Source organism: Barbus barbus (genome assembly GCF_936440315.1).
Source record: "Barbus barbus genome assembly, chromosome: 25".
Classification (NCBI taxonomy): domain Eukaryota; kingdom Metazoa; phylum Chordata; class Actinopteri; order Cypriniformes; family Cyprinidae; genus Barbus; species Barbus barbus.
This window is the reverse complement of record NC_136753.1, coordinates 21,008,954-21,031,438: the sequence shown is the minus strand read 5'-3', so window position 1 is coordinate 21,031,438 and position 22,485 is coordinate 21,008,954. Positions and strand designations below refer to the sequence as shown.

Sequence of the window (22,485 nt, the reverse complement as noted above, 5' to 3'; positions counted from 1 at the left end):
CGCACCCCCCCCCCCCCCCCCCCCCCACCCGCTCTGCACATTTTGCATGTCTATGTTGTTTAACACACCTGATTCAGATCATCAGCTCATAAGAAGAGAGTTACATGAATGAACTGTGTTCCGATTGACATGCTCCCTACACAGTTGGTTCATTGGTCCCTACTCCCTAAGCATGAGAAATCCTTTGACGTTTACTTCACTTAGGAACTTATTTACTCACTGATTTATTCACGGATTTGCGCTAAGCCACCGCCAGCGCCATAACACACAGACGAAACTTACTAGTGAAGTGTGACAAAATATACCTCTGTAAATAAATACAATTTAAATTCACGTCTCGCAGACTTCAATGCCCTTTGAATGGAATGCATAATATATACGCTCGCTTCGAACTGGAATCATGGTGGAATATCCTGTGAAGTCCACTTCGCAGGGCACTTATGGTCGAATAGAACAAAGGTCTGAAGTGACGAGAGAAACATACAAAATGTGCAGAGCGAGTGGGCGCGAGGACTGGAGTTGAAAACCGCTGCTCTAATTGATGCATTATTTTTAGCTCATTGACATTTCTCTTTCTATCTCTCTCTCCTTCTTTCTCCAGCTGACACTAAACGTAAAGTGGAGCAGATCTCAGAGGAGCTCAAGAACCTGGATGAAATTCTGTCCAAGGATGACAAGAACAAAGGATTGCAGAACGACAAAACCGATGTGAATCCTGCAGTCAAATCAGATGAGCCTCCACTTTCAGAGTCAGAAACAAAAGGTTAGCATGCAGTGATTTGATTTGTTTATCCAACCACAATCTCTCTGAATCCCTAGCCTAAATCATGCAGTTACAAATGAATACATTGGGTGGCGCGGTGTAAATGTGACATTGAGGTGGTGAGAAGTGATGCTTGTTTTTGCATATTTATGTATGTAATATTAACGTTACCATTACTGTTCATTTATATTACACACATTTGTATTTTCTCCAGGTTAGTCTTTTTTTGTCTTGGTTTTACTTTCTTTATTTAGATTTCTCTCTTTTGTTTTGTGAGCAGCTTCTGTGCAGCATTCAAACAGTATGGCATTTGTGTGTGCATGATTGTGTGTTAATAGAGGGTGAAGTAGCTGAGGTGGGCCCAGTGAGTGAAGAGCCTGAGGACAAGGACTTCTGGGACGGTGTTACCAAACCAGCAAGCACAGAGTCAAGCACATCGGACTCAGAGGTATAGCATTATTTAAAGCACCTCTTCAGTCTGTAATATAAACCATATTTCTATTGCCTTTACGCTTGTTTAATAAACACTGATCATAACCATTTTTTACAACTGTCTTACAGGACCCTCAGGAGCCTCAGGACAGCCAATTACATGAAAATGACAGTAAGACAATTAATCAGAGTTTAAATAGACCTTGTTTAAGTCTGTTTACGATTATAGCATCAATCAAGTTGTCCTAAATTAAAGCAGTACATTTTGTTCATCTTTCTTTTTCTCTTTAGTATTTGGAGAGGAAAAATTTAATTTTAAAATCATCACAGATCCTGCAGACCTCATGAAATTTGTACAGCATCTCAGAGAGAGCAACCAAAAAGTAAGTATTTTTTAGTCTGTGCACAGGCTTTGACAGAAGCTGATTTGTCAGCCAACATCTTGCCGTCTGGAGAATATTGGCAAAAATGACAAGATCGCCTATGGTCATTGCATAATGTTTTTCAGAATATCCTGCCATAAAGTGTTTCGAAGACACTGTGTCAAGTAAAAAGCCACTCACCCATTGAAAACACGTATCGATTGACCATTAATTTATGTGCTCTATGTTCAGAACAGGAAAGCCGAGCTGGAAAAAGAGAGCCAGCAGTCATCTGAGAAGAGAGAGGAGGAGGAGGAGGAGGAGAAAAGAGAAGAGAGGGCAGCAGGAAGGGAGGTGGAGGTGGAGGTAGAGGTAGAGGAAGAGGAAAGGGATGAGGATGAGGATGAAAGATTGCTGCAGGAGTTTGAGGATGAGATGGCAGATCTGTCCGTTCCCTCCGCAAAGATAGAGGAGATAAAAGAAGAGATGCAGAAAGAGTTCGACAACATCATAGAGGAAGTATGAGTTATTACTGTTCCAGCCTGCTCATGTAAAATCAGCCATAAGACTTGGCAGTGAATATATTCTATTGTGTTTTATCTCCCAGGCTCAGCAGGAGTTAGAGAACGAAGGTCTTAAGGGCGAGTTTGATCGCACTCAGACTACGCAAACTCTAGAGAACACACTGGGGAAACTTCTGGACCGTCTTGAAGACAAGACCGGACATGAGAGTGAACCAGAAACAGAAAAAAATACAGACATGCATAAAAACACTCACTCACAGCATAAGACAGAGGGAGGCCCTTCTCCTGGCAGCCCAAACCTGGTTCCCAAAACACCAGGTAAATATACAGAACGGTTGCTGAGTGAACAGGTGCATGAATGAACAGATGGTAGAATGAATGGCTCATTAAATTGCTTGTAACTTCCGTCTTTGGAGAAGTGCTCACTAGCACAGATTTGTGAACAATATTTGAGAAATAGGCCTTTTGTGTACATAGAAAAAGTTTTAGATCTTTGAATCCAGCTCATGGAAAATGGGGGCAAAAACAAAAGTGTTGCGTTTATAATTTTGCTCAGTGTATATATATTATCATCATTATTATTATTATTATTATTTATTTATTATACTCTTTTGTAAAATTATCTTTTTTTTTTTTTATGGTCACTTTTGACAAATGAATCTATCCTTGCGTTAAAAAAAACTGACACCAACCTTTTGAATGCTTGCATCCAAATACTTTGTGGGCTCACTGTATACTTTATCTGTATACTAAATCATTGTCACCACTAACACTTATACTACACAGTGTCATTCTGTTGTGCTATTGATGTTGTTAGAGAGAGACTATAATACATAAAATAGGGAGGGGGAATTTTCCGCTGTCTCTGCGGTAACCTCCCCTTCCCTCTATCTCTCATCACCCAAGCCCAAGTGGGCAGCAGTGGCGAGCAGGTAAAAGTCAGGGTGACTAAGTATAAGGTGGGCGGAGGTGTGGCTGCAGGAGCGGTTACCGGGGGCAACGATGATGATGATGAGGGGGGTGTGAAGGTGAAGGAACTGGGCGAGGGCGACCCCCAGTGGCAGCAGATTCAGGAAGTGGTCAAAGAGCAGCTAGAGAGAGCCGGCATCAAGGCCGAAGGTAGGCCAGAACACACTAACACACACCCCTAAGTATTCTTATTTCCCTGTGTGTGTGTGTGTGTGTCTTTGTGAGTTGAGCGAAGACTTTATCTTTCATCCTGAAATCTTGAACTATTCTTCTGCCTGGGCTTTGCTCTGAGTAACTTATTTCCTCAAATAAGCAACTTTTCTTCACTTTGGCTCTATTCCACTAAAACACATCTAGACGTACGTGCTTCACGATTCTTTTAGATGCCAGTGATTTTGTTTTTCCCTTGATGCTGGCTTGCGTGGCTGCAGAGAAAGGTGGAGGAGGTCTTTTTCAGCCTTAAGAATGGATTTGAAAGAAAACAACATTAAAGGATGTGTGTGCACTCATGTTTGTCAGTAGAGGGTGGTGGCTGTTGCTCCAGTTTTTCTGGTTTTGGAGTAGAAATGATGTTTAGGCTGACAGAAATTGAGGAGTATGACAGCATTTTGTTTGTCTTTTATGCATTCCACAGCCTTTATTACCATCTCTGCATGCATCATTTCTGTCACTATTTATTTCTTCTACCAACTGTGTGTATGGGAATGAAAAATAATCGTTTTTTTATTTTGTCTATTGTTAGACTTACAATATACTTATGTTAATGTACTTGGGTGATGACTAAGGATTTTTGGGCCTGTTTTTCAGGAAAGATTGAGGTGAAGATTTTAACCCGTAAAACCACAGAGGAAGCAGGAGACCAGTGGCTCACTGAAGAGGATACAAAATCATTTAGAGAGCTTCTCATCAACCTTCTGGTATGAACCTATACATACAACTATACTTTAACATGTAAAAAGCAACGCCTACCTGCAAGTTCACTAAAGCGGTCTTATAGAATCAAGTTTTCGTCATCTTTTGAGATAAGAGTTCATTGCACTATAAAAAAAACGTGGCATGCTCACATTTACCCATCAGTGAGACATCTTCAGTATTCCAAACCTGGTCACAGTGAGGTACTAAAAAGAAAGCTTCATAGATACTATTATTTATCATGTGATCACATTTGTGAAATTTCAGTGAAATTTGGAGGGTAAGAAGGTCCATTGTAAATGGTGCAGCGATGCATAAAGCAAACTCGCACAGAAGTCACTTTCTAAACAAGCAGCTTTCTAATGTAAATGCGGTAAATTCAGGGAATTTTTTGTGCAGATTTCTATTTAAATGACTGACTATCGCCTGTGAAATTTCACACCTGACCACACCTTAACAGTTAATAATAACAGTGGGATGTGGGAAAGTTGGTCAGACCTTGTGCTGTTTTTAGCTGTGTTAGCACCTGAAACTTTGCGTATTTTCTGAAGAATCCCAATATTGCAAACTGCAGATTTCAGCACGGATTGTTTTGTGAACAATGTAATACTTACTTTTTACAGAATTTTATTCTGAACCCAACAGAAAACCCATTGTTCAACAAGTAAATATTAGAAGGTGGCATTTAAAGGCAAATATTAAAGGCAAAGCGGCAAAAAAAAAATAGGGCAGAGAAAAGGAAGAAATTACCTTATGACTACAATTTAAGATGCAAGCAAAAAATTTTATTATTGTGAGTTTAAATAATAAAAAAATGTGTGATGTGACCCTTATAATATAAACACCCTATATATTGTACATTTCAGTGTCTGTTAAGGAAAAATGTCCTCGTTTCTTACACTGATTCAACAGGTAAATAAATTGGTGTTTACTCTCTTGTGTGCAGACGGGAGGTACGGAAGAAGTGTATAAAGAGCAAAAGAGACAGCAAGAGCTGGAGAATAACTACAAATTTGTCTGGGGAGAAAAACAGGAAGAGAGCCAGTCCACAGGAAACAGTGATTCTGATGAAGCAGACTTTTGAGACATTTCCTCTTCTCTCAAGCACTGTTAACCCGAAGAAGGGCAGCCAGCGTTCTCTGAACTATAAATTTATAACGTGGTCGTCTCATGCATCACAACCAAATTGCTCTCTCAGCCAAGTTGTGTGAGCCCTGTGAGGAGTTCAGTCCACTGCCATGAATTCTGATTATTCTGTATGAGCATCTGTGAGTGGTTTATATCTTGCTTGATTTCAATATTGGATTTTTTAAAACAAATATACAAATACACACATTTCAGTTGTGTTGCGGTTCATGTCTGTGTGTGACAGGCTGTGACACAGATCTTTCTTCTCTCTTACATGCAGACAAAACATCAGTGCTCATGCATGCCAAAGTTTGTTTAGCAAAGCAGTGTGAACTAACATTTTCTCATCTCTGGACAAACATTGATTGTGTTTGCGTTGGTTGCTCTTGAATATCAGAAAATCTGGATTCAATGGATGCCTTTGATATTCACAGTAGAGCTTGACGATGCAAATTGAATGAAAGATTAGCCAATGTAATGCAAATTGAAGCAGTGTCCTGCCACTATTTTGTTCTGGCACATAATTCATATGTTTTGTTTTGTTTTGCAAATATTGTTTGGCCACAGGTTCACAACCGTGGGAAACGTCTAAAGCTACTTTCTCCAACAAATCCTGAGCCTGACTCTGCCCTAAGCAAATAATTTAGTGTACTGCTTCAGTTTTGTCTCAATTTTTGTTTGTTTGTGCAGACAGCCCAAATATAAGATGCAAAGTTTAGTTTAAAACTTGGACGAAAACTGTTGCCAAACATTTGGAATCTACTGCATTTAGCCAGTGCTTTCATGTCGCCAGCAGACAAGGGCTCTTTTTGTTGTAAATGTTTTGATCATACTTTAGTCAGTTGTAAATAATTTTGCTACAGCATTTGATATGTTATAATTTCTGATAATTTAAGGCATACTTTCAGTTTCTATTTTCTAATGTAAGCACACTTGCCCTTTTGTGAGTGGTTAAAGCTGCAGTAAGCAATTTATCCAAAAAATAAATAAAACACAGATACCACTGAAATATGTCTTGAGATGTCATCGCACTGTCTTTGTGAGAGCCCCTGTATTTGGAAAACAGTAAAATAAAGAAAAAGAATGATGGCGGCCCATGCTTGTTAGCCAATCGGAACCTGGTGGCATACGTTTGGGGCGGGACTACTTGTTTGTCTAAACTGCGGAACGCTGGGTCAAATTTTCAGTGGCTCAGAAAAATCGCTTACAGCAGCTTTGGGTTTTCAAAGGTCACCACGAGATGCACAACTGTACATTTTGGTACTACTAAAGAAACGTTTCTCAGAAACCTGTTAAAAATGCATTGCGTGGGAAAGATGACTGAACAATAAAATGTACGATATGCTGTGGTCTACAATAAATATAATAATTCATAGGTTTAAACAATTTTAAGTAGCCTTGAAGGTCTCACACTTTTAAATTACAAGCTCACATCTTGTCTTCTGATCATTGTGGCAAAACGCCTTTTCATTCTCGTCACAATTTTATTGTTAGTGTAATATAAACAGCTAGCATATTCATATAAATAAGTTAACATACAATCATTAAAGTACAAAATATTCCCCGTTTCTGACAGCTTTCAAATTAAAAGTTAGATTTGGTTTTTGCTCTAGTGAGATCCAGGGAGTCGAGTAAATGACTATTAGACGGTTTCATCGGGCGCACGTGCCTGGGCCTGAGGTTAACTTCCGGTCTGTGTTTGTTTATCGGTCTGGTTAGTGGCACCAGCTACAAACGCAGTTAAAGCGATGAGTAATGAAGTTGGGCTCAGGTTGTCGTGCTGTGGGATGTTTCCCATACATTTATTTATTTGTGGCTACCCGTCACTTTTCATATAAATTTGTGCCCTCACGCTTTGTAAAACATTTTCAAATCCTGCATTAACGGTTCATATGATATTTTCAGGTTATATATTAATTTGATTTTTTTTTTTAACCTGCAATATGCACTTTAATGAACCTAAAAGAGCGTACGTCACACACCTGTTCATCAGTTTGCACTGGCTACCAATAGCTGCTCACATGAAGATCAAGGAATTAATGTTTGCCTACAAAACTACCACTGGCTCTGCACCCCTTTACCTAAATTCAGTACTTCAGACCTATGTGCCCTCTAGAAGCTTGCGTTCTCCAAGTGAACGATGCATTATTGTACCATCCCAAAGAGGCACAAAATCACTTTCACAGACTTTTTCATTAACTGTTCCCTCTTGGTGGAATGACCTGCCCAACTCAAGCCAAGCAGCTGAATACGTACCCATCTTCAAGAAACGGCTAAAAACATCTCTTCCATCTTCATTTAACCCTCTAACTCTAGCACTCTCTATTCTAATTCTGTTTTATCTGTCTGTCTTCTTTGATTTATTAGTCTTCTTTGTATCTGACCCTCTAACACTAGCTTCCTTTTTTTTATTCTATCTACTTGTTTTCTTTATATATATATATATATATATATATATATATATAAACACTTGCTATGTGTACTACCTTGTCATAGCGCTTGCATATTGTTGCTCTTTTGTTGGTTTTGATTGCTTCTGTTGTCCTCATATGTAAGTCCCTTTGGATAAAAGTGTCTGCTAAATAACTAAATGTAAAAAGTCAAATAGACTTATTCATTATGTCGCATTTTGTTGTAGGCTATCCACTACAGGTCAGGTTAGGCTAGGTCATAGTGACCAGTCAAATGTTGCGGTTAAAAATAGATGTGTGGTTAGACATGCTTTCCATATCTTTAGAAAAAATGTAGCATATTTAGCATCATATTTTACATATGACAACAACACAGATTCTAGAAAAGAACATCTAGTACCATTAATGACTAATTCTGAGAAACATTACTCAGTAGGCAGTAGTTGAAAGATGTCCAATATCCAACAAAACACCAGTGAAGCTGTAACTTTCAAACATATATAAAATGTGCATAACATAGGCTACATATTTTTGGAGAATACTACAAATACTATATAAAAACATAAATCAAACAAAATAAAAGATAAACATAAATTAATCACAATATTTGAATATGAATATATGATTAGGATTATTATAAGAACCATACATTAATAAGTAATAAATGATTTAACAACATTGATTATTTGGATACATCAGTTATAAATAATGCTTGATTTGAAAAAAAAAAAAAAGGTTATTAAAATAACTTATGTACGTTTTGTTAATTTTCGCATAGGGTTATGCTCCTAAGCATTTGAGGAAGCAGACACGACACGACACGACTTTAACGCTTTCAACCCTTCCCCCTTTTACAACCGGCTTGGCTTGTCGTAGATCACAAGAATCTTTAAAACTTTTCTCGATGTGATTCTTTTGGCTCCCTGCCGTCGCTTGCTGGAACGTGTTCCACGGTTGGATCCATGTGGTCCAATCATAACTCGCCGTTCAGATGACATCATCGTTTAGCCTAAGATTGACAGTCGATCCGTCCAATCAAATGCGCTTCCGTGTGTCTTGACGCGAACAGTTCACAGTTCATACTTCACAGTTCTTCAAGCGTTTCGAGAATGTTGTGGTCGAAAAGATTTCCTCTTCTTTTCTTTCTTTTTTTTTTTTTATAAATAAAAGCGGCACAACTTAGTGGGATGGGTGTGTGTCACTGTCCACGAAATAAAGTTTGACAGGGAGTACCTCTGAAAAGGGAACTGATTATATGATTCCGTATAATACGGAACTGAACCGCCCCCATATCTCTGGCTTTTACTTGGTGAACAACATTCAGTTAACATAGGAAGAATGTTGCTAGTTAGCTTGAAGTAAAGCCTAATATTATCCCCTAAATTTGTATAGGTCAGAAAATAGCCAGGACATGACTTTGAAGCCGATGTATCCGATAAGGCTGTTAGATTTAAGTTGAAAACCACAGCTATACTGTTATGCTAGCTCTGAGATGGACAGAAATGGCCTCGGTGCCGAATCCTGCGGTTTTTCTCACTTCTGTTATGGAGGAAATAAGCTGACTGGTAAGATTGTCACCTTGTTACCCAAGAAAGGCTAAAAGATTTGCTCTGGTACTTCTGCTGTAATCATGGCAAAGCTGCCTGTTTGGAAACTTTTTTGTTGTCAGAAATAGGGGGGTGTTTATAGATTAAAATAACCTTCCATTAATTTTGTAATTCAAAAGTTGTATGTTCGTCGATAATAACTAAAGCAACAGTTGATGATTGAACAGTTGTCGCTATATGGTGTATTTCGTCTGAACATTTTAGGGTTTAGTTATTTTAATACAATTAGGCCCCCTTAGTTCACTACTATTGTGCTAGTAAACAATTACACAACGTCTGATAGTGTTGTCTGTACTTAAACTAATTTCCCAATGTAAACAATTTAATCCAGCATAATTTTCCAGTGAAGACTTTTAGCTGTCATCAGTTGTTTCCTGGTATGACGACGCATGCTGCTCTCTTATCATAATCAATCATACGAAGCTGCTGTCACGCAGACTGCACGTACATAACACCGGGCTTATTTCCGATGTTTTTTTTTTTTTTTTTTCTTTATTATTAATGAGCTCTGAATCGTGAACGTAGCCTAATGACAGGTTTGACAAACACTGCTCCAACCTCTGCTGGCAGTAGTTAGTGTTTTTGTGTTTCTGTCGGTCTTCTAGTCACTCTGAGGTGAGACTCTCAACATTCAGAGCTCGTGATGAAAGCTCTCGGCGCGCGCTCCGCGTTCTACGTGGGCTTTGTGGTGGGCACGTGCACCCTGTACGTACTCCTGCGTCAGGTTGAGTTCACGCGGAACTTGGGGTCTGTTGAACCCGAGGCCCACGAGAAAAGCCTGCTGGAGATGATTGAAGAAGAAAACAAGAACTGGAAGAAAGAGAGGTCGGCTCTCTTCAACCTCAACCATCCTCACCATACGGGTAAATATAATGTAGAAACTAATACTCATCAGCAGTAGACACAATATATTAATAGTATGAGCACTACAAGTGAAACTCTTTATCTACAAAGTGCCACAGTGTATATTAAATCAATCAGTCAATCGGCCAGAAATTATCCAAACCTTTATGACTTATGTGGCACCTGAAAGAAGATAATAGGCAGAATGGCAAAACATGAAATGTAAGTGAATAGTAGCAAATCAAGTTATACAGGTTTGGTACAACATGAGCTGTGTAAATGACGGCAGAATTTGAATCTTAGTTTTTTTCTCCTTAAGCATATTTACTATAAGGTAATTGTATGTATTGGGCTAGAATAACTTAAATATTTATTTATTAATTATACAGCTTGTTTTGCATGGTTTCGTTGGAAACTGTTACAAACAGTCATATTCAATTTTCTTTTAGAAATGTTGTTGTCAAGTCTTATGATCCACAAAAAACAAGTATCTGTGAATGTCATTTTTTTCAATACCACAAATAAAGGCATTCCCAAAAGAGGTTTGTTAAAACAGGTAGTGCCAGATGCCAGACACAGTGCTTCAGCTTTTACACCCTTTTATTGATATGATTTGTGGATATAATATCACACCCTGCTATTACAATTGAACAAACATTTAACCTGTTCAAAGCTTCTATGTGTGAGGAACTCTTTATGGGCATGTTTGCGTCTGACTGTGTATACTCCCTGGAGAGATGGACTTTACTTTTAATTTTGGGCTCACATCTGATGTGTTGTCCTTGTTAAAGTTTACAGAAAGGTTTATCGGCAGTTGGTTATCAGTAAACTATCCCAAAAGTAATAAACTTTGGACTACCAGATGCTGATTTTATGAATAAATATGTGACATAAATTTAAACAGATAATAGTACTCCGTACTTCCTAGAAAATTATTTCTTAAGTGTTTATCAAAATTTTTAAAAGCCTTTAGGCTTCATTTTAAAGGGTTAATTTCGCCAGAACAAAAAAAATCCGTCATTTACTCACACCCTTAAGGCCATTGCACACTGAGTACGAAATTTTCGTTTTTCCGTATTCCCCATCCTTTCCTATTAAAATGCATGCTACGGATGCGAAAACGCAAAAAATCGAACCTGATCTGAATTTTTTTTCACGGACGAAAGTTTCGGAGGCAGTGTGCAAACGTGATTGACACAACGTGAGGTCGTATTTATTTGTATTATATAAATGTCTGGCTTCAAAAGTTCACCATCAAATCTGAGGAAGCATATTGAGGTAGCCGATATTTCTGCACATTTTAAGCTGCTTTTTCACCAAAATTACCTGGAACAATTTGTCCCAGGAATTATTTTTTTTTTACCCCAGACCTGTTGATTTCTGCGTTTCCATCATGGTCTAAAATACTGAAAAGAATAGGTAAATAGTCTGCTGACGTGTTTCTCAATAGCAAGTACACAAATTTCAGACTTGCATCTTCGGTAGTTCAGACTTTGCGAGTCTGGTAATTCTGCAAAGAGCAGCGTACTTGATAACATCGGTCAGCTCGCCTCGGCTACTGCAATTTTCCTCACTGTATTTACAATAGAAAGAAATATGATATCAAACACCACTGCCTCTTTTGATTTTCATTTAAACATTAATATAGCTGCGGAAATGTAGTTCAGGGAATGAAAGTGATGTGACATGTGGCCAAGTATGGTTACCCATACTCTTTGTGCTCTGTAATTAACCTATCCAAAGTACACACACACACTGTGAACACACCCGGAGCATTGGGCAGCCATTTATGCTGCCATTTTACACACACCGGGGAGCAGTTTGGGGTTCGGTGCCTTGCTCAAGGGAAACCTCAGTCGTGGTATTGAGGGTGGAGAGAATGCTGTACATTCACTCCCCCCCACCTACAATTCCTGCCGGACCTGAGACTCGAACTCGCAACCTTTAGATTCGCAACCTACTCAAACCATTAGGCCACAACTTCCAGTACATTACAATGAAACGAAATATTACATCAAACAGCATTGCCTCTTTTCATTTTAATAATAATAAAGACCAAAGATTACCTGTTAGATTTCCCCAAAGCGAATGATATCACTATACCAGTGAATTACAGGTAAAAAATTTGAATATCGTGAAAAAGTTTTCTTTTGAAAATTTTTATCTTGTAACTTGTTTCAAAAAGTGAAACTTTCATATACTTTAATTCATTACATTTAAAGTAAAACACTTAAAAAGTTTTTTTGTTTTAATTTTGATGATTAGAGCTTACAGCTAATGAAAGTCAAAAATCAGTATTTCAAAATATTAGAATATTTATATTTGAGTTTCAATTAATGACCATCCCTACAGTATAAATTCCGAGTAGCTCTTGTTCTTTGAAACCACAATAATGGGGAAGACTGCTGACTTGGCAATGATCCAGAAGACGAACATTGACGCCCTCCACAAAGAGGGTAAGTCACAGAGGGTCATTACTGGAAGGTGTGGCTGTTTACAGAGTGCTGTATCAAAGCATATTAAATGCAAAGTTGACTGGAAGGAAGAATCTGGGTAGGAAAAGGTGCACAAGCAACAGGGATGACCACAAGCTTGAGAATACTGTCAAGCAAAGCTGATTCAAACACTTGTGAGAGCTTCACAAGGAGTGGACTGAAGCTGGAGTCAGTGCATCGAGTCGCCACGCTCAGATGTCTTCAGGAAAAGGGCTACCAAGCCACTTCTGAACCAGAGACAACGTCAGAAGCATCTTACCTGGGCTGTGGAGAAAAAGAACTGGACTGTTGCTCAGTGTTCCAAAGTCCTCTTTTCAGATGAAAGTAAATTTTGCATTTAATTTGGAAATCAAGGTCCCAGAGTCTGGAGGAAGAGTGGAGAGGCACAGAATCCATGTTGCTTGAAGTCCAGTGTGAAGTTTCCACAGTCAGTGATGATTTGGGCTGCCATGTCATCTGCTGGTGTTGGTCCACTGTGTTTTCTGAAGTCCACAGTCAACGCAGCGTCTACCAGGAAATTTTAGAGCACTTCATGCTTCCTTCTGCTGACAAGCTTTATGGAGATTATTTCATTTTCCAGCAGGACTTGGCACCTGCCCACACTGCCAAAGGTGCCAAAAGCTGGTTGAATGACCATGGTGTTACTGTGCTTGATTAGCCAGCAAACTCACCTGACCTGAACCCCATGGATTCTCTATGGGGTTCAGGTCAGGCGAGTTTCAGGTCCAGCGGCCTTCAGGTCATCTGCATTGTTGGGTCTGGTGTCAAGAGGAAGATGAGAGACACCAGACCCAACAATGCAGATGACCTTAAGGCCGCTATCAAAGCAACCTCTGCTTCCATTACTCCTGAGCAGTGCCACAGGCTGATTGTCTCCATGCCACGCCGCATTGATGCAGTAATTCATGCAAAAGGAGGCCCATCCAAGTACTGAGTGCATAGAAATGAACATACTTTTCAGAAGCCTGACATTTCTGTTTAAAATATCCTTTTTTTTTATTGATCTTATGTAATATTCCAATTTTCTGAGACACTGAATTTTGGGTTTTCATTATCTGTAAGCCATAATCATCAAACTTTCAAGAAATAAAGGCTTGAAATATTTCACTCTGTGTAATGAATCTATATAATAAATGGGTTTCACTTTCTGAAATGAGTGACAAAAAATATTGACCTTTTTCACGATATAAATTTTTTTTTTAGAAGTACCTGTATACCACTACAGAGACATCAGAGCCAGCGGCAAATGTCAGAAGGACTAGCCGAGGTTATGCTCCTCTCAGTGGGATACATGAGCACTGAGCGCCCGTTGATCGCATGGAGCATACGTCTCCGAAATCGGCGAAGCACATTTTCAAATAGGCACTGTCTTTATAAATAAACCACAGATTTGAGTTTTAAACAACTACATTCTCGCCTGAAATACTTTTAAAACTACATTTCATGACACAATAACAGTAATATTTAAAAAAATTATGAGAATATGGGGGTTGAAATACAGTACTGCAGAACTCAACCAATCAGCATGCTCAGCGCCCAAGTCCCGCCCCCGAAAGTTCCGGACTTTTGAAAAAATACTATCTCGCGAGCAGGTACTTTTTGAGGGGCAAATTTGTACCCGGAACTTTATTTAGATCAATAGTCTCAAACTCAATTCCTGGATGGCCACAGCTCTGCAGAGATTAGCTCCAACCACCTCCAACTCACACCTGCTTGGAAGTTTCTAGTGATCCTGAAGACCTTGATTAGCTGGATCAGGTGTGTTTGATTAGGGTTGCAGCTAAAGTGTGCAGAGCTGTGGCCCTCCAGGAATTGAGTTTGAGACCAATGATTTAGATCCTGGTTCCTGCAGTGGAAACACAACGAGTACCGGCCCAAAGTCCCTAGTTCCTGGGTAAAGTTCCTGCGGTGGAAAAGGGGCTTTATTCGGCAGTGACAATATTTGATGTGCTCTTTGTATGTGCATTGACCAATGTTTATATGTGAATATGAAAAAAATATTTACACTTCAATTTAAGAAGACAAAACAGCACAATTAATTTGAATAACTTTTAAAGTGTCATCTTTTTGATGCTTTCAGTGGATGGAAAAAATAATGAGAAAACAAAAAACAATCTTCATTTATGTTACAGAAGATTAACTAGTGTCTTATTGCTTTGGAATGACATTAGATTGACAAAATGACAAGAATTTGAATTTTTCAGTAAACTATCACTTTAAAAGGTCCTGCATTTTGACAAATGAATTTTTATTCTCACTAGCATTATTCACATTCAAAATATTCTTGTCTACTTTGTAGCATGTGATTTTGGTTTGTTTTGACTTTTTTTTTGAGTAATCATTGTCTCTCATAGGTGAGGATGGCACTCTGGCTGATGCTCTCTATAAGCATGTGCGCATTTTGTGTTGGGTCATGACCGGCCCTAATAACCTTGAGAAGAAAGCTCGGCACGTGAAAGCCACGTGGAGTCGCCACTGCAACATTGTGGTCTTCATAAGCTCTGTGGACGACCCTGATTTTCCTACGGTTGGCCTAAACACCAAGGAAGGTCGGGATCAGCTGTACTGGAAAACCATTCGTGCTTTCCACTACGTCATGGAAAAGCACGGAGATGAGGCAGACTGGTTCCTCAAAGCGGATGACGACACTTATGTGGTCGTCGACAACCTGCGCTGGATACTGGCCAGCCACTCTCCAGAGGACCCGCTGTATTTTGGCCGGCGGTTTAAGCCGTATGTAAAACAGGGCTACATGAGTGGCGGCGCTGGTTACGTGCTTAGCAAAGAGGCTCTGAGGAGGTTTGTGGAGGGCTTTCGCACCAAAGTCTGCACTCACACTAGCTCAGTAGAGGACCTAGCTCTGGGTAAGTGTATGGAGAAGATAGGCGTTGTGGCAGGAGACTCCAGAGACACCTTGGAAAGAGAGACATTCCATCCTTTCGTACCAGAGTCCCATCTCACTGGCACATTTTCTAAGGCCTTCTGGTATTGGAACTACTGTTATTACCCCATTGTGCAGGTGAGTCCAAATTCAGTGAAGATTGCCTGAGATCTATTCTAAAACCTAGTAAGCTCCCTACCTGGACGGCATCATAGGCTCCAGTAGTCTCCTTCATCAATATTTTAGTTTTTTGCTTGGAGTATCATGTATTGAGAACAGTTTATCCATGCATACCTTTTATTTCCTCTTTTTTTTTTTTTATCAAATAGCCAGTGAATAATCAAATCTTCCAGTGAAAAGACAGGTTTCTCTCTGGTGACATATGACAGACTTCATTTTGTCAGCTTAACCACACCCCTTTTTTGCGGTCGACTGTAAGTTTGCATTCAGATCTGCCTCCGTCCAGTCAACAACTGAGCGCCAGTCCTACAGTTTTTTATGATCTGTAAAACTTGGATGTACATCACAATACAGAAGAAAATATCTCGCTACTTTTGTGGCATTATGACTTTTTCAAATTAAGATGCTCCCTGTGTAGAAGAGAGTTGTATTAAAGGTGAAGAATCAGACTTCAGTCTTTTTACGTTTGCATTTATTGCACACTGAGAGTGTGAATCTCACCCTTTACTTACATCCTATTTAAATAAATGACGCACAAGAACATTTGCTATGAGAGTTTCAAGTCAAAGCCACTAATCCCTGTGTCACTGCAGGCCTAGTGTGCACAAGTTTGTTTTGGCACAGATCAGTCTACTGAGTGCATTTGTGCTGGCACTTTTTACTTTAAGCACTGTTGCCTGGTGAAATTAAAAATGAGAAAAGACTAGCTCATAGTTGAGTTTTAAAAAGTAAAGAAAATTCTGTCATTATTTGCAGTATTAACCCTTGTTTTCATTCAAAAGTGTATTTTTTTTTTTTATTATTATTTATTTATATTTTTTTTGCTTGGAACACAAAGGGATTTTTTTTTTTTCATAGTTTACACATACTGAACGTCACCAAACTCATTAGATGTTTCTGATAGTTATTTTTTCATTGAACACAAAAATATTTGCATAATATGGGCTTTTTTCCATTCTGTTACACTGAATGGGGACCAAAATGTTTTTGCTTCAAGAGAATGCTAAAAACCATAAAAGTCATTGATTTGAATGGCGATTTTAAATTCGAAGTTAGAGTCAGGAACTGACTTGAATGTAAGTCTTTTTTCCCTAAAAATCTTCCAGTAAATGCTGCAACTGTTTCCTTGAGCCAGAACCAGCTCGGTGTGATTTAATGTATTATAATCAGTCTATATAATATTTTTATTATAACTTCATGATGCTTTTTATTAATATTAAAAAACGCAGTCCACTTTCATTGGAACTGCCTAAAAAAACCTATCAATACTTCATTAAAATTAAAAACAACATGGCGAGTACGCAGTTACTGGTTATATGTATTCATATAATAATATATTCTTTCTCTCTGTTTTTCTCAGGGCCCACAGTGTTGCTCAGACCTGGCTGTTTCTTTCCACTATATGGATGCATCACACATGTACCTGCTGGAATACTACACTTACCACTTGCGTGCCTTTGGCTACAAATACCGCTATCAGCCCCCTGAGCCCAGTATCATACAAGCCTTAAATGCCCCAGTCCCAGACAAAATGGAAATCGGAGACATAGAGGAAAAGCTGGGCGCAGAAGACAAGGAAGGAGAAAAGAAATCCCACGAACATGATGAAAAGTTATAGCACATTTTTGCATAGGAATTTTTACAAGTAACATTTAAAATCTTCTTCCAAAAGAACTGTTTTTGGGATGGCTTTATGTTTTTTTTGGATAGTGTCATCATGAAATGTCTTCTATATTGTGCCACAGAAATGTGTGCATGATACGTTCAACTGGTATAGTTGGGAGTGTGTTCTTCTTAATAATGCAATTGTATGTGAATGTTTAAATATGACAGTGCGGAATTATATGACATGAAGGTTTAGACTTGTAGAGCGAGTATGTGGTTCTTGGGTTATGAGTGTAGGAGCCTTAATAGTATAATAACATTTGGTAATATTTTCAGGCCAGAAGTGAGGATGCCTCTGCATTCATTATACTTTGCATTCATTTCTAAAAAAAATTATTTATATAAAAACATGAGTTTGCTCTGCACTGTCATCATAAATACACCGCCATGTATGATTTAACAGCAATGCCATAAGAAAAAGGGGCCCTGATTTTCCTTTCATTTGGTCATTCCCTTGAATTTAGTACCTCTGCTCTGATCTGGGAAAATCATGCATTTCCATATGTCCCCGGACCACGTTTGTATTGAGTTTAGACAATATTTAAACAGTGTAGCTTATATCATAGCTTTTTATAGCTTGCAAACATTCAAGCTCCAGTTGGGTTTTCTCTACACAGTCTACAATACCTTTGCCAAAGCTGAACGTGCACAATTTACTTTGACTAAGATTACATCGAAATAAAAAATGAACCATTATGTAGTCCTTCAACTGACACCAAAATGGCATATTACCCTTCTCTGAAACTGGTTAGTTCACCTAAAAATTTAAATTGTCATCATTTACTCTTCCCAAAGTTGCTCCAAACCTCTGTGAGTTTCTATGAGAAGATATTGTGACGAATGTAGGTAACCAAATAGTTTCTGGTAGACATTTACTTGTATAGTATGGGAAAAAAAATACTCAATGACTACCAGCAATTGTTTTGTTCTTCAAAATACCTTCCTTTGTGTTCAGCAGAAGAAAGTTCATACAGGTTTGGAACAACATGAGGATGAATAAATGATGACTAAGTTTTCATTTTTAGTTGGCCTACCTCATTAAAAATGTTACAAGAATACGTATTAGTAAGATCATGTTGGCTGGCCCAATAGTTCACGAGTGCCTGGAAAAGGTAAGGTAACTCTCATTCCTTCGTAATAATCAAGGAACTTTGCTGCCGTACCGTGGATGCAGCAGGCGCAATGATATTACGCAGCGCCTGAAAGTAGTCCCCAGCTATATCATAGCTAGTTACCTTGCTGGGGACTACTTTCAGGCGCTACGTTGTCATATTGCGCCTGCTGCACCCACGGTACGGCAGCAAACAAGTTCCTTGATTATGACGAAGGAATGAGCAGTGTTTCCCCTACAATGTATTAAGCAGCGCAAAAATCTTAACAGGATCAGTAATATCACGACATTCACGTCATTCACTTACATACCTAAAAGCACAAACATGGCGACCGGCGGCGCTGCTAATGCGATGGCTCTGAATCCACTTGTTGACAAGAAAGGAGGAAAGAGCCACAAATGGAAATTATTTTTGATTAGGCTAATGTCACGTTGCCATAAGGGGCCGTTCACATTCACGTTCATATGCAAATATTTCAAATGTGGGCGGGCGGAAAGCGACGCGGCACTCTCGTTTTGCGTTCCTCTGTTCATGGTTGCATAGCAACGACAGACGCCACGGGAGAGCGAGCAAGCGCTTGTGGAAAGGAGAAAGCGAACTGCGAAATTGGTACCGAAAACCGGGAATTTTCACTGGTATTGAAAATACCATTCATTTTTCAGATGGGTGAAATCCTGTGGCATACCAATCTCCAGTGTGAACTGTGAGCGTGACTTTTCCACACTGAATAGGGTGATTTTAATCAGATCCATTATTCATTCATTAAGACATATTGACGTGATTTCTGTATACCTACAGCTCCAGGCACAGTGAAATCTCTTCATGCAGATACCTGGTACATACCTTTTTTCACAAAAAAATAACCCAACATCCGATCAATAAAAACTCACCTGATATGACACCCTATATGATATGAATCTTCTATGAAAAACCCAGAAAAATTAAGTGCTCACAGATTGGGTGTGGCCCTTGCCATTAGGATAAAATTTTCAATAAATTGTAAATAATCTTTTTCTGGGTTGTGCCGTTTCATTTTTCCACTATCTATTTCTACCTTACAGTTGAAAATTAACACAAAAGAAAAACATGAATAATCCTCCTGTCCTAATCTTGTTTGTGACCAGTTCAAGGTACGTGCTGCAATCAGTGGCGTAACTTTGCTTTGAAAAGTGGTGGGGACAGCGCACAACTCGTTTTGCTATTTGTTTATTTAATAACTGAATTTACTTGGGGACTGAGTTCAGAGTTGGAAATGCACTTAATTTTCACTTTGATGTACACATGCATCACATTCACAAATATGTCTATAAACATCCAAATAAGCAAAACGTAACATTCACAATGTGAATGTTACGTTTTGCTTATCACAACACATCCAGGGTAGCTAATATCAATCAAAATACGCAAGATAAATGCTCGGCTGCAGCGTATTCATTAATCCCCAATCAATTGTGTGTGTGTGTGTGTGTGTGTGTGTGTGTGTATTACGATTCATTCCACTTTGAATTACTTGAATGAATGAATTTTCTCTTAATACCAGCCGGACAACTTGCTAAAAGCGATGCACGCGCTCAACATTACGTCAAGAGCCAAGACAAGCCCACAAAATGTTTCCTCATCCAATCAAATAATTTAACCAATCCTGAACTACGCAAAACCTCGTGTAAAACATGAATGAGAGTTAATTTGTGTTTAAAATGGTTAAACTACCTTTATTAATTAAATAAATGAAATTGTTTTGACGAATCTTTTTTTTTTATGACGTTTTTATAAAAGCTCTATTTTTTCCTCCCCCACCCCACATGTAAAGGCTATACGGTAAATGTTGCTACCTATAGCATAAATGTTAAAACATCAACAAAATGTCCAAAAGAAAGTGTGGAAGTGATATAAGAAGCTTTTTAGTGAAGCAGCCACGCACATTGCACACTGAGTCCGAATTTTTTGCCCGAAATTTTCGCACGTTGAAAAATAAATACGACCTCACGTTGTCAATCACGTTTGCACACTGCCTCCGAAATTGTCGTCCGTCAAAAAATAAATTCGGATCGGGTTCGATTTTTTGCGTTTTTCGCATCCGTATAAAGCATTTTGAGATGCTTTGAGAAGGTGTTTTGACAATTCAGAGCCACCGTACAAGCGAAAGCCAAAATCCAAAATAGTGTCAGACAAATGAATACACTTCGTCTTGCAGCAGAGAGCACTTTATGACAAACAAATTGCGGAATACAAAGATACAGAATATAAAGATTTTATATTTTTTTATGCCTGGCGCGCACCTTTCCGATGCCGCAGTTCGATGTTTGTGTGTGTGTGTGTGTCTGTGTGTCCATACCTCAGACAGTCTCTGTTCAGGATAAATTGGTTCACGGAAATTGGTGGTCGTCTTTTTAATATGTGGATTCAGTATCGCTAGCAAAGTATCAAACTGAGGCACTGACATCCTGAAATAAACTTTGAATCTCTCGGGATAATCCAGCTCTTTGATAAGGAGGTGGAACTCTCCTTCCTCTCTGCGCAATCTAAGGATTGGATGGACCCAATATTTCCTTATTCTTTTTCTTTTTTAAAAAAGAGAGAGGACAACAAAATCATCCTCACTGCTTGAAGACATTTTGTATAGTTTTGTGAATTTTTCCCCAACGGATTAATTAAAACGCATCGGACTCCGTGTGCAAGGTCTCTGTGCGCGTGACGAATTTTTAAGATTGCGAATGTGATAAAACGCATGAGAAAATTTCGGACTCAGTGTGCAGAGACCTTAAGACTAAAATACAGTATTAACATTGTAGACTACAAATAAATTTTAAAAGAGGTACAGGATCTGTAGACTAATTAATTATAGGGAAAGGAAACTACATATCCCATGACGCATATCGCGTATCTCGCGATAGTTTCACAACGAGACTTAATATTCATCTTTGAGGACGTTGAAAAGCTTCTGACCGGCGGAAAAATGTGTTAAATGAATGAATTAGATTATGAAGAGTGACGATTTGTAGATGGTGCTTTTCCTTTAATATATACCTTACGCATTCTATTTTTCAGATACTTTTTAAAAGTGGTGGGGACAATATCGAGCCTGGTAAAAAGTGGTGGGGACATGTCCCACCCGTCCCACCCGTAAATTACGCCTATGGCTGCAATAATCGAAAAATGTCAAGTTTGTATGTCTCAAAATGTGCATTTCTATCCACAAAACTTGCCAGAAGTCATGGTTTAAGGGGTTATTAAAAAAATATATATATCCGGGGGTGCATGCCCTCGGACCCCCCGCGAGCGGCTTGGTAACAACCTCCGGCACGTAACAGCACCGCTGCTGGAAATATTTATAGGGGAAACACTGAATGAGAGTATAGTTCCTAGCCATATCTGCCTAGAAAATCGCAACTTTCATTTTATGTCAGTCTTAGTACACGATGTAACTACAGAAGAGTCAATCTTTAAATAGGAAAATTATGGAAACACTTTGGTCATTTTTGAGCGAGATGCTAATGGTCTAATCCGATTCAATGATCTATGCAAAGCTAAAAGCGCTACTGCCAGACCCGGAGATCGGCTGAATGGATTAAAAAAACAGTAAAACTCAACTGTTTAACTCTAGGGGAGTTGGAAAATGAGCATATTTCCAAAAAATGTGGAGTGTTCCTTTAAAATAGTGCACACTAAATGTATATCGTACAAATTTTATTCCAGTATGATAGGATTTGAGATAAAGCTGAAAGTTAAATCATAGGCAGCAGTGCAAACCACTTTTGTCCTTTGACCACTCCAAGCACAAAGTTACTTTTGCTTTTGTCATAGAACTGAATGGTTTTGAAGTGACTCAGTCAAATACAAATACATACAGATGTACACTTTATGTAAAATTATCCTCATTTTCGTTCCTAATCAAATTCTGTGTACATTTTGAAATTGTTAATGGAATGATTACGGTTTTGACTAAACATGATTGCTTTACTTGTCAATGAGTATTCAGTAATACATGGTGTGAATTAAGCTAGGGAAATCTCTGTGAAAGTGCTAGAGCAATGGAAATTGCAGTATTCTGTGCTGTTCTGTTCAAAGAGGAAAAGCACTCTTGAGTTTGCGCCACCCACTTTAAGTATGATCTAATAGTTGTTGTTTGTGGTAAATTTCCATTATTTACAAAGAGATGTTTGCTATGAGATGTTTGAACGTGCTCATACTTTCCTACTAT

The 22,485-nt window shown here is 38.7% G+C and overlaps 2 protein-coding genes across 3 annotated transcripts in view; both read left to right on the top strand.

Moving 5' to 3' along the window:
* LOC306844701 (protein OS-9-like) overlaps positions 1–6,479 on the top strand; it is an 11,239-nt gene extending 4,760 nt beyond the window's left edge. The window contains exons 7-15 of one of the 2 annotated variants that reach the window (XM_079377035.1): positions 602–763; positions 1,102–1,211; positions 1,325–1,367; positions 1,487–1,578; positions 1,810–2,076; positions 2,165–2,399; positions 3,051–3,200; positions 3,858–3,967; positions 4,909–6,479. In XM_079377035.1, the coding sequence (XP_079233161.1) occupies positions 602–763; positions 1,102–1,211; positions 1,325–1,367; positions 1,487–1,578; positions 1,810–2,076; positions 2,165–2,399; positions 3,051–3,200; positions 3,858–3,967; positions 4,909–5,046 (1,307 nt within the window). In that variant the 3' untranslated portion in view covers positions 5,047–6,479. Of the gene's footprint in view, positions 1–601; positions 764–1,101; positions 1,212–1,324; positions 1,368–1,486; positions 1,579–1,809; positions 2,077–2,164; positions 2,400–2,987; positions 3,201–3,857; positions 3,968–4,908 lie in introns of both variants that reach the window. The other variant, XM_079377034.1, reaches the window with a different exon arrangement.
* Positions 6,480–8,587: 2,108 nt separating this feature from the next.
* LOC306844714 (glycoprotein-N-acetylgalactosamine 3-beta-galactosyltransferase 1-B-like) lies at positions 8,588–19,359 on the top strand. The gene is made up of 4 exons (XM_079377058.1): positions 8,588–9,066; positions 9,714–9,971; positions 14,801–15,465; positions 16,868–19,359. Exons 2-4 carry the CDS (start codon positions 9,752–9,754, stop codon positions 17,123–17,125), a joined length of 1,143 nt encoding a protein of 380 aa, XP_079233184.1. The 5' UTR covers positions 8,588–9,066; positions 9,714–9,751; the 3' UTR covers positions 17,126–19,359.
* The last annotated feature ends 3,126 nt before the right edge of the window (positions 19,360–22,485 follow it).

What these genes read in the sequence shown, in the direction of transcription:
- LOC306844714 (XM_079377058.1), top strand. Translation starts at nt 9,752, where the DNA reads ATGAAAGCTCTCGGCGCGCGCTCCGCGTTCTACGTGGGCTTTGTGGTG. An exon ending in CAACCATCCTCACCATACGG is followed by an intron (nt 9,972 to 14,800) that starts GTAAATATAATG and finishes TGTCTCTCATAG; the next exon opens with GTGAGGATGGCACTCTGGCT. An exon ending in GTTATTACCCCATTGTGCAG is followed by an intron (nt 15,466 to 16,867) that starts GTGAGTCCAAAT and finishes TGTTTTTCTCAG; the next exon opens with GGCCCACAGTGTTGCTCAGA.